General features: G+C 41.2%; 2 protein-coding genes across 26 annotated transcripts in view; one reads left to right on the forward strand and one right to left on the reverse strand.

Annotated features, from left to right (window-relative positions):
• The window catches only part of GDI2 (GDP dissociation inhibitor 2), a 37,163-nt gene extending 35,553 nt beyond the window's left edge, over positions 1-1,610 (forward strand). For both annotated transcript variants that reach the window (XM_037001538.2, XM_017676948.3), the window contains exons 9-11: positions 168-312; positions 532-586; positions 671-1,610. In XM_037001538.2, the coding sequence (XP_036857433.1) occupies positions 168-312; positions 532-586; positions 671-817 (347 nt within the window). In that variant the 3' untranslated portion in view covers positions 818-1,610. The remainder of the gene's footprint in view (positions 1-167; positions 313-531; positions 587-670) is intronic.
• A 1,151-nt stretch (positions 1,611-2,761) lies between these two features.
• TASOR2 (transcription activation suppressor family member 2) overlaps positions 2,762-12,076 on the reverse strand; it is a 251,539-nt gene continuing 242,224 nt past the window's right edge. For all 24 annotated transcript variants that reach the window (XM_073229403.1, XM_073229398.1, XM_073229407.1 and 21 more), the window contains 5 exons: positions 8,408-8,533; positions 7,371-7,524; positions 6,303-6,408; positions 4,166-4,347; positions 2,762-3,638 (listed from right to left, as the gene is read on the reverse strand). In XM_073229403.1, coding sequence (XP_073085504.1) covers positions 3,520-3,638; positions 4,166-4,347; positions 6,303-6,408; positions 7,371-7,524; positions 8,408-8,533 — 687 coding nt within the window. In that variant the 3' untranslated portion in view covers positions 2,762-3,519. The remainder of the gene's footprint in view (positions 3,639-4,165; positions 4,348-6,302; positions 6,409-7,370; positions 7,525-8,407; positions 8,534-12,076) is intronic.

Here is a 12,076-nt window from a genome sequence, read left to right on the forward strand (position 1 = left end):
ACATTATATATGATCCTGTTTGCCTCTATTTATAACTTATGCATAGAAAATATTGTCTGTTCCATGTAATTTTAATTCACGCCTCACTAATATATGGGTGAAAGCAGTATGTACACATGCTCGCGGTTTGCAACCCTTGGCAGTGAGATGGCATTACTTGTTTCCAGATATCTATGTCTGCATGATTTCCTCTGCGCACAATGTGGCAGCACAAGGGAAGTACATTGCCATAGTTAGTACTACTGTGGAGACCAAGGAACCCGAGAAAGAAATCAGACCAGCTTTGGAACTCTTGGAACCAGTTGAACAGAAGTAAGTGATGTGTTCATTTCTATCAGCTGAAGTCAAAGATTGATTTTGGCTCCATGGTGGAGTGAACCCTGTTAGATGAGTGAAAGCAGCCGTTGGCTGCTTGCTGTGTGGGTATCATCTTGATCAGTCTTATTATCTTTTGGGTTTTGGATTTCAGGCAAAGCCGTAAATGGATGTGGGGTCAGCTCACCTCCGGACTTAATTCTTTTTTCCTTCCAGATTTGTTAGCATCAGTGACCTCCTTGTACCAAAAGATTTGGGAACAGAAAGCCAGGTGAGTGTGATCTAAAAAGGGTGTTAGCAGGCTTTGTCAGGAGATATTCCTACAGTCTCAAGTGTTTGTAATGTTTATTTCCAGATCTTTATTTCTCGCACATATGATGCCACAACTCACTTTGAGACAACCTGTGATGACATTAAGGACATCTATAAGAGGATGACAGGATCAGAGTTTGACTTTGAGGAAATGAAGCGCAAGAAAAATGACATCTATGGGGAAGACTAACAGCAGTACATGTTACCTAATTAGGACAAACTTAAGATTTGGCAAACAATGCGTATTGTATTGAAATCAATATTGTAAGGCCTGCTTTTGTAATCAAAACAGATTACAGAGCACTGTACCAGTAAATATTCCTCCTCTTTCTAATATCATGTATTAACTTGTTTTCATGGAGTGGCTATTCAGAATTGGCAAGTTACCACATTCTGTTCAATTTAACCAATACTGGCTTTTTTTTTCTAGTGAAGGATCAGTTTTAAAAAAATGTGATGTTGATGCAGAGAACTTGATACAGTATTTGTATCTTGTAGCCTTTGCAATTATGTGCTTTTGCTCAAGAGCTGGATCAGTACAGTTTGAGTGCCATCTATCCTCTTGACTTACAAAGAGATTTGAAAAGTCAAATCAAATATTCCATAATTTGGGACAGCATCTCTAAGTTTTCCCTATACCTCAATATTCTGCATCAAGTATTATGACAGTGCCCCTGTAGCATAGCCACACATTTGGTTTATATGGGCCTAAAATTCTAAGTCAGCTCCAGACTTTGAGAGTCATTTTGGAGGAAGCATGTGTGCAGTGTTTCAACCTAATAAACTGATGAGAACAAAGGGGAAAGAAACCAATCATAAAGCAGGTAAATGTAGAAGCTTTTTTGTATCCCAGGTGTGGCTTTTTTGGTGGACCAAGCTGCAATGCAGTATTGATTTGACAGCGCCTTCCCTTCAGTGATGTCTGTCTCAAAATGGCTCCAATGATTTCTGTACTGCACAATAAAGCTGAACTCTGGAAACCAGTTCCCTGTTGGTTGGTCTGTTGTGTCCTGGTGTGTATGAGGTTGAAAGTGGTGTGCTGGCGAGACACAGCTGCACGTCCTTCAGTAGAGCTGAAGATGGAGCTGTTGGAGCAGGTGTGCTCAGCCATTGACAGTGTGGGGAGAGTCCAAGCTGAGGGATGGAAACAGTCTGTCACCTGGCTTCATGCTGAGTAGCCCCCAAACTGTATTCTTGGAGCAGTGTAATGAGACTCTTGGTTTGCCCAGTGGTTTAGAGCAAGTGGTTTTCCCATGTGAGTTAACACCTCTGGTACTTGGGCTTATAGCAGCAGTTTGGTGGATTTGTCGTTAAGCTCATTCTTCATTGTGGGAGGCTGTCTTGCACACTGTGACATTTAGTAGTGTCTCTGGCCTCTAGTCACTAGATGCCAATAGCACTTCCCTAGCTGATAACCAAGAATGTCCCCAGACATTCTCACACATCTCCTGGGGCACAAAATTACCACAGTTGAGAACAACTGCTGTATCTACATGCCCTTATGTGAATCCCCAGCAAGCCTTTCCCTCCCTGTGAGACTTCAAATTTTGAACTACTACTACTAACCCAGCTTGCACCTTTGGCAGCATTAAGTCCAAATAAAACAGGAAAAGGACATTTTCATATGTATTTTCATTCAGTCTATTTGTTGAACAACTAATAATACTTATAGGTCTGGCCAGTGCGGTAGGAAGGTGACAACAGCACAGTCTCTCTAGCAGCAGGACCCTTGCCCCATGGCTTGGTGAAGCAGTAAAACAGTCACAGAAAACGGATGGTTTCATGGGGGTTGGACAGCTTTTCAGCAAGGGACGATGACCATGTGAAGTACAACCGAAGGACAAGCACCAGGCAGAGAGCAGGTATTAGTAGGCACTCAGTAAAGGTTTCCACATCCTTAGTAACTTCTAAGTAATTTGGTGCACCACATACAGTTAAGAGTTCTCATTAGCTCTTAACCCTAGGGTTTAAATTACTAAGACTGTTAGTCCTCTTCCTGAGAAAGTAACAGTGAAATTGGCACTTCTGAAAGAAGTTTCTGTACAGGTCTAACAGCTCTCTGCAGCTTGCTTGCAGCTTGTTAAAACATTCCCTACAAACCCCATTGTTGCTACAAAGTGCAGAAGCAGTCACATGATTTTTTAGTTATCTTTATTTAAAAAATGAAACAAACCAGTTATAAAAACTTGTTTCAAATAGATACTATGTATCATAATGGTTTTTTGCTTGGCCTTGAGTTTTAAAGATTACTGTAGGGATTATTTCTTCCCCAGAAGGTTGATTTTGTAGTGCACTATTACAAAAACTGAGTATGTAAAAATGAGTTTATAAATTTGTACCATTTAGGAGAAAATGTTTAATTTTATGTAGTGTAAGATTATAGCTTTCACAAGGATGGTAAACCTTTAAAAACATGTATTACATAACAAAGCTATTGGTTAAAGCTCCTTAGTTAATAGCTATGAAAGCATTCTTCCTAAAACGAAAATAATTTAAAACCATATTTAACGCTGCAGCCCAAAGCCTATAGGGGCAACTGCGGGCCTAAGTGCCGTCAGATGTTTTCTAGCAAAGTGAAAAACACACAAGGAAAGCTTCCCCCAAGCTATAGCATATTTATGTATCTGAAGGTGATAGTATCTTTTGTCCTGGCAATCAAGATGCCCTGCAAGTGAAAATGCCTATCATTCAGATAAAATGATCAAGTAGATTATTTCATCAGTGATACTTTAGGAATTCCCATTTATGCCAAACCAACAGCAAACCCACCCCTATACATACATTTTAAATATACAGCACAACATGTAACTTCCCAAACTAGTTTCCTCATAGACACAGATGTCAGTTATCTGCCGTCAATTACAGTTCACATGGGAGAGGTACAGAAAGTTCTTACCAGTAGCTACTCCTAAACGGAGCTGCTACTTTTTGTATATTTTCAATAAAGTTATTTACATCTGTAATAAGGATGCCACTATTTTCAAAGACTTCTCTGGAGACAGTAGGCTTTTCTGTAAAAAGAAAAAATATCCCTTTTTTGGTGAGTAATTCACTAATGGGCATTTACTGAAGTAGCAGAACTCCTTTCACTAAAGAAAAAAAAGACTTTTGTGGAATTCCCTAATATGTGTGGAGGCAGAAAAGAAATGGAGTCTGGTTACAGGAAGAAAAGAGTTTGGGCAGCCTTTGTGGCACTGGCGGTGGGGAGGGAGGCTTGCACTGCTAAATGACAGCTGTGGTTGCTCTCTGCACTATCAAGATTCACAGAAACCACCGAGTAAGTACTTGCTAGAGATGATTCAATGATGGAAAAAACTTTGGAGGAATATTAACTAGACAAAACCCCAAGTACCCATACCCCAACCTATGTCTGTGAAAACCCACCAAGCTAAATGTTACTCCTCGTTGCCCCTGGAGGTACGTGTACATTACCTCTGAGACTATGCAATGACCCCTCTGGGAAGTCATTGTACAGATGCCCACTCTGGGCGAGGCCTGAGTGTTGGCAGTCAGCAGACCCAAGGCTGTGTGAGCTTACCTGTCAGGAAGACGGCAAACCTGGCGTGGATGTGCTGGACTTGCAGGGTGAGCAGACATTTCAAATGTTCTGCTTTTGTTGATGATCGAGAGTCACACTGGTGATAATGAAGCAATTCAATGATGTTTGCACTCTGATAGGATTTCAATATTAAGTTCTTTTTATGTGCAATTGGATCCACTCTGGGTGGGAAGTACACAGAAATGTTAAACAAATTTAATTTCCAGTAGTTTTATTTGTAGACTTTTCTGTGCCTTATACCCCTCTGACATCCTCAGTGTAACCTTAAGTTAAAACAATCGGACACCTGAGATCCTTGTTCCCTCCTTTGTTCTTTTTCACAGCACACCTGGCTTCCTAGACATCCTGTTGAGTCCTTCAAAACATTACAACTTAAATAAAATGTTTAAAAAAAAAAAGGCTTAAAAAAGAAAGGGCCTCCTCCCAAGCAAGAGAGACACCTGCCCATTCATGTAGTGGTGCCTGACAAGACTGTGGTGAAGTCCCAGTGGCCTCTGACTGCATCCTGTGTAACACAGCAGCACCTGTGATGCTTTCTAGTCAGATAATCACCAACGTCATTAGACTTTCTCACCTCTCTTAAAATCCTGTTACTACCTATCGTTATTACTAATGTCTCCACCTCTGCTCTTGACTCCATCTCTCCTATCTTCCCACCTCAAATCCTCAGCCCTGCTTGCTGTAGGAAACCAAAGTCAAATTTCCACAGCTCTAGTAACAAGCACTGTTAGCATGGTGAGGATGAATTCCCTTCTGGCTTTATCTCTGGTCTGTATAAATTTGTATGGCTCACATGATATTGCACATAGTTTTGATACCAACTTTTACATGTTTATTCTTTCTGTGAACAGAAATGTTTCATATTCTTTTACTTACCGTATGAACTGGTATAGCATTATTTGCATAATTTAAGAAAATCGCACATCGATGTAATCTATATGTCTGTTTCTTGTATTTGCCTAGAGATAGATTTGAGGCTGGTTTTGTAGTTAGTGATAACCACCCATGGCTATAACATCTTTGGAGAAATACTGGTTTTTAAAAGCCAGGGTTTTGGTTTTAGTTTTGGATAAATGGCCCCCAAGGTCAAAGGATATGTTTTCCAATGAGTTCTTACTCTGCCTGCTATATTTCCTTCTGTAATTATCTAATTAGTTAAATCTTGCCTCCCTGGGAACTCCTGGGCATGGCCTCTCTGCCTGCCTGCCTGCCCTTGCCTCTCTCTTCTGCCAGCTCCTCTCCTAACCTCTGTTCTTAGCTACCTTTCAACACTTCCTGCGCTTCCCCAGAGTCAGCTGTCTTCTTGCCCTGGTATGTTTTCCTTGAAAGCAGTAGGTGAAACCAAATAACTAATTTGAAAGGAGTATGTGCTGGGGATGAAGCCTGGGTCAGGTGTGTCATCTTCAGTGCTTCAACTCCCATAGCAGTACAGTAGGTTTGTTTTGACTCTACCTCTGTGTGAAGTCAGAACAAGATGCTCAATGTAAAACACCTACCAGTGCCTGACACCATCATTTAGCAAGTGGCTGGCAATCTCTGAGCTCCAAGGCCCTGTGTGCACTCTGCCTTTCCCAGCCTCACCAGAACCTGGGGACACATCTTTAATGCAGAAAAGCCACCCACAGGTCTCTTCAGCCAAGGAATCAATCCTTTAAGGGCAAAATCAAGGGTACATTCTGGTCTAAATTTTCCATCCTTACAACTGTGGCAACTTAATATATGAATAAATATCCAAAAACTTTTGTTAACATGACAAACTCAAAGTTCCACTTATTTTTTATTACAGTTCCTGGTAGTAGAGCCAGACCTTTAACTATATGGTATTTTAGAACTCCTATGTCATCTGTTAGTCTAGAAAGTGCTACTCAAAAACAGTGCCTCAAACTCTTGATTATGAGGTCCCATCACTGAAAGCTCTGCTACAAAAACAACTGAAACCATAGTCAACAGACCCATATACTGTGATTAGCATCTAGCCTATCCTTACCTTAGGGCAGCTCTTTGGGTAACCATTTCCACATGATTAACCCTGAAATGGTTACCCAATTTCCTCGCCTATAAAAGGGGAAGAACCCCCACACAGAGAGGCCTCACCTTTCAGAAGGATCTTTCTTACCTTACATCTTCTTTGAGCTTTTTATTTTCCCTATAGTGAAGCAACCACTTCCACCGTCCATTTCCATTTAATCTCTCCAGGATTTTGACAATTTCCTTCAGTTGAACTACAGAATAGAGTAAGTTTGACAAGAGAAGATGTATTTCAGGGTTTTTGGCTTGTCCAAAGCCCAGTAATTATGACTTGTGGAAATAACATCCCATGTCTGAATGTATACCATCATTGCCATATACAGAGCTGGGCAGGATCCCACACTGCCTTTCAAAGACACAGCAGCCTAAAGCCCCTTAACTGAGTCCTCCTTCCTAATCTGTGGGAGAGAGCAGCTGTGTGGGGATGTAAGGCAGTGCAGTTACTAGCCATTAAAGCTCTGAAGGTATATACATCATGTGGATGGAACACAATTGAACACAGCTGCAATAGAGAAGATACAGGTCTAGGTTTTAACTACTCAATCTACAGATATATGCAAAATTCATGCTTGTTAAAGTATATCCTTCCAACATAGAAGCAGCATCCACAGTCAGTTCTAATGTGCTATCAGAGGTAGGGCAGGATTTGTTGGTCCATAACGATGTCTGCCCTGTGCTTTAACATTCTTCATCAGTTCAGTGTTGAGAGAAGTATGTATGATTACCGAAGTAGATAATTGTGACTTTTAGTAGCTTTTTGTAGATTTCCATATCAGCAAGATGACGGATGGTAGTGACAAATGGAGGAGAGAGGGCTGATCATAAACAAAAAATACACCAAGTGGTCGACTTACATTTGAGTCCACTTGTAAAAACAACAAAACTCCCAACAAATTTCTATGAACAGGAATTGAGCTGCACTACTGAAAGGAAGGAACTTAGAAGCAGATTTGGTGGTGAGGATGACCAGTTGAAAGTTTAGGAGGATGCACACTTTTGAAATAAGAATTATATAAAATTATATGAAGTGTTTAGCATAACATAGCAAAAATGAAGCCCTTGATTTTGAGTTGATAATTTTTGATGAAATAATATTTGGGTCACTGGGTGAGGAAACTGATTTGACTAGATCCCAAAAGGAAAATGAGAGACCAACCTAATGTTAAAGTCTCCAGTATCTTGTCGTCCGATACCATGAAGCCTCCTGTCTGAAACAGCTCTTGGTAAGTGCAATCAAGAACATCTTCAGGGCTGTCTACTCCAGCAAAGATGACACTGGGGAAATGCTTCAGCTTCAACAAAGAAGGAATCTGTTAAACATAAGGGGATCCCCCAGTGAAGATTGGTTCATTGGGTCACTTTTGTCATTTTCATCAAGATTTCAAGATCCAGGAACAGCTGAAAATACCTTTAACATTGATGACTGGCAGTTCTCCTACACCTAAGGAATATTAACTCAGGTCATCAGCAATGCTACAAGCTCATTAAAATTAATTATAAGTGGTGCCTATAACTCTAATGGTTGGAATAGTGAGGGAAAAGCATACCTGTGATTGGGGACCTGTAAGGTAATAAGGCAGGTGGTGAGCTGACACCACCACTCCGTCTCCACCTTCACGTGCCAACACTGTAGGGTTCAGTCACCACCGCCTGACAGGAGGACTACTCAGTCCACACCCAGAAGATCTTCTTAGGACAAGCAATTACTTTTGCTTAAGTATTGTAACAACAAAAAAGACAAGTTCCTTGCAAAGCAAGATTTTTATTATTGTCAGACATCAAGATAATGTGACATCAAGATGATGGGTGGTAGTGACAAATGGAGGAGAGAGGGCTGATTATAAACAAAAAATACACCAAGTGGTTGACTTATATTTGAGTCCACTTGTAAAAACAACAAAACTCCAACAAATTTGGTTTATATTTCAGATGAGAAAATTTACCAATGTCTCCTCTTGTAGTTCTTAGTTATTACTATGTAAATAACTCTGAAACACAGTTTGTCATATAAACACCTTGGTAATATTACAATATCCTAAAGTACATCATCTCAACCCTGTTATCTTACCACTTAGACTCAATGGTAATGTTTAACGTCTTCCTAAAAAAAAAGGCAGTGATGAGTCTCATAATTATAGAATAACAAAATGCCTGAAATACATTCCTTTGTTGCAAAGTTATTTCCAAACCTACTTGATGCAAATGTGATGATATATCTTCATTTCTGATGATGACAATTAGTGTCTCATTCTCTCTGTGGAAAGCTTGACAGAAATGCTGAGGTTCAATTTCTGCATGGCCGCTTTTCCTCAAAATACTCTGAAATTTACAAATAGCCACTAAGAATGGATACTTGCACAGAACTACTTTTATAGTTTACATCAAAAAGCACATCCTATTATTAAATTATACCCTAACAAGGCCATATAAATGGCAGTTTATCTTACTACTGAATGAGATTTTGCATAAAAAACAAATGGCTCCTGGGTATCATTAACAACTGGGTTGGACTTGGAAGTTTATTAAGAGGCAGAGCACTTAAAGTAAGTCTTTTCTGTCCATAAAGTATCAAAGGCTGATTCTTTTTAATCAGAGGCTGATACACATGTCTCTCACCCTTTTCAAGGGAATTACCTCAGGAGTGCAGGTATTTAGTCTAAAAATGCCATGTCCAGTCAAATGTTTCTAGAACTTTAGAAAATAATACCTATTATACCTATATATTACTTTGAGAATCATTAACAGGAATGATTTTGGAGAAAGGCAACAGTCCCTTGGGTCTAGGTATTTGAATACAATGGGAGATAGGTTAGGATGTAGTTTAACATGGAACAGTTCTGTAATATGCCTGATTGGGGGGAAAGTTAATGTAATTCAGGAAAATTCCTTCCCCTCGTCCTACTCTGATTTTGAGGCTGTTTCTAAAGAATTCAGGAAGTTTACATTGCACGCCTTGATGTTCCTAGTTATACCACAGACTCTCTGTCTGACCATCCCTTGTTACTTCCTTTATAAGAAAATTGTTAAATTTTTGGTCAGTCTCCCTTGGACCTCAAAACAATTCAAATTTTGACTACTTTAATTCACTACTCAAAATGTATTACAATATAATTTCAAAAATTACTACACAGATTTCTTTTAACAAAGAGTCCACAAAATATCTATATATGAATCTGCAGCCGTCACTTATGTTAGTAGTAAACTATGAATGAATACATTTTCTGACAAGTTCAACATTTTCATCAAGCCCTGTGGCGTTCGGGCTGTTTTGCCAAGCACTCTGAAGGGCTTCTCCAACTTACACATAAATGGAGCCTGCTGTCCCATCACTAGTGAATGCTGCAGGAAGCTCTGGAACAGAAGAGGAACCCAGATGGCTTTTCGAGTGAGCTTTTGCAAACATTTTGCTTGCTCTGATAGTACTTTATTCTCGTTTATTTTATAATGAGTCTATCTACTATCTCACTTAAAGTTACTTCTGCAGTTTATTTTCTATTGTAAATGGTGGCCAACTGATAAAATATGAAACAAACCTTCATTACTGAAACAAGCACCTGATACCCTAGAAGAGCTCAGAGGTAAACTTATCACCCCACCGTCTCCTATGTGACCTATGCTCTGAAAAGGGTCTGAGAACTAAGATACTGCGTTGCTTTTGAGAAGGAGGCAACAAAAGGAAATCGGGTATTTTGCTCCCTGTAGCAAAATAGACATGGCCAGGATGTAAACTCAAGTCACTCCCTGACTTACTAATTCTCCAAACAAAATTAACTTTAATTCAAGCTTAAAAAAAAACATTGCAGGTTAGTTTTGGAGGAAAAGACTGAAGGTCGTTTAATGCTCTCCCATCCAACAACACAGCTTACAGAGAGGGCATGGAAACTGGAACAAAGACAAGTCAGGCTGGGGGTTGGGGAGACAAATCTGGCAACCATTTTGGAAGAACCTTGGAGAACCAAAAGGATCCTTGACAGGAAAAATAATCAGCTACACAAAAGATAAGATTGCTTAAGTTTGGAAAACTTTAAAATCATTTTTAAAAGATACAAAATAGGAGCCCTCAGCCATCATGGGCAGACTTGTTTCTTGACAGTAAATGCTGTGCCCCAGGCACATTGCCCTGCTGGGAAACCTCCGCAGACCCCTTTTGCTTCACCCGCAGCGCTGAGCCCCTGTCACCCTGTCACGGCAGACTCGCAGCCAGCAGGGTGGCGTCTGAGCAGTGTCCTGTCGGCTTCCCCAACTGAACTGCCTGCATGCCAGCCTCCCGGCGGACCAGCATTCCGCGGAGCCCAGTGCTCCTTGAGGCGCTCACAGCAGAGGCACAGGCATCTTCCGCAGCCTTTGGGGAGTTATGGACATGTCAGTGACAGGCACTCTGGCCCTAACACTGGCCTTATGCAAGCATCAACTACGTGTGTGGAGAGCAGCCAGGTGACTCAAGAGCAAAGGCTTCTCGGGTAGCTGTCCACACCTCACGTATGAGATTGGTGTCACTTCATCAAAGAAAAGGTCCTCATCAAAGAAAAGGTCCTTGGCCTCCATTGAGGCCATCTGGCCTATTGCCCTCGAACCAGTGTGGAAGCCCTGCACAATGAAACTAACCACAGCGTGAATCTCACATTTGTGTACTTCTTTATCAGTGTTTTTCCTGTCCCATTAGAATGCAAGGACCAGATCATAAAGGCAACATTTCCACTCACCTGCGCATACTAGGGATGGAAAACAGGTACCAAAAAGAAGAGGAGGAAGAGGGCAGGTGTTGTGAGAGGGCTTCCCTCCCCTGTGAGAGAACGGGGCTGTGGGCTGTGTGCTGGACCTAGAGTGGGGTTACACATGGGGTGGGGGAGCAAGCCAAGCAGCAGGCACATTAGGGGTCATGGTAGCCACTTTCTGACTGCTGGAGAAGGCAAAGTAGGCTATGGCCTGATGGTGATGGGCTGGAATTGGGGATGTGTGCACCTGCTGGTTTTTTAAACATAAACAGATACATATGCACGTGTACACACATGCACACATACAAACATTCCCCAGCTCTGCTTGCTGGGAGGACCTAAACCAGTGATAGCCAGTGGCACTGAGTCCACCCACTGCCCAGATCTCTATTCCAAGTGCTAGTCTTCTCTGAAAGGATCACGGCTCCTTAGCGAAACACTGCCTTTAAGGCTGGGGCCAGGAGTGAGATGTACCTGTGGTACTGTGCTGTGCCACAGAGGAAGGAGGTAGCCAAAGAACTCTGGAGACTTGCGGAAAGGACACAGAGCCAGCCGAAAGGGGTACAATCTGAGCATTAAAATAGTGAAGGACCAGATGGTAACTGAGTAAAATAATAGGGACCACAGGTTGTCACTGATATAAGTAATTAATGGGAGGGAAGGGAAAGCTCTACCCTACAGCAGAAAGCCAGCTAATAAAATGCACAAGGAATGATGGAATTAGAATGTCACCTTTTGGCAACCATCACTGTCATAACTGACTCAGGCAAAAACAACCAATCGATGTTAAATCTGGTGGGTGAAAGTCTGATGAGGAACAGTATATTCACATGTCCTGCTGTACCTTCTTCCCACTTGGGGATAACTACAACATGCTTACTAATTAACTTTACATTGGAGGAACTTGGCAGAAACAATCTTAACCAAGTGCAAAAGGTTAATACACCTGGAATGGGACAAATCAGCATCGTGTGCCTCCCAATAGAATGCACCGAGCGAGAACATCCTATCTGGGTATTCTCACCTAAAATGCAGAAATCCCAAGGAAGTCACAGATGAACACAAACTGAAGGAAATCCTATCAAATAATTAGTTTACAGTCTTCAAAACTGGCAAGGTCACATGATAAGAAATGACAGAAGAACCA

The sequence above is a fragment of the Manis javanica genome, chromosome 2, assembly GCF_040802235.1.
Source record: "Manis javanica isolate MJ-LG chromosome 2, MJ_LKY, whole genome shotgun sequence".
Lineage (NCBI taxonomy): Eukaryota > Metazoa > Chordata > Mammalia > Pholidota > Manidae > Manis > Manis javanica.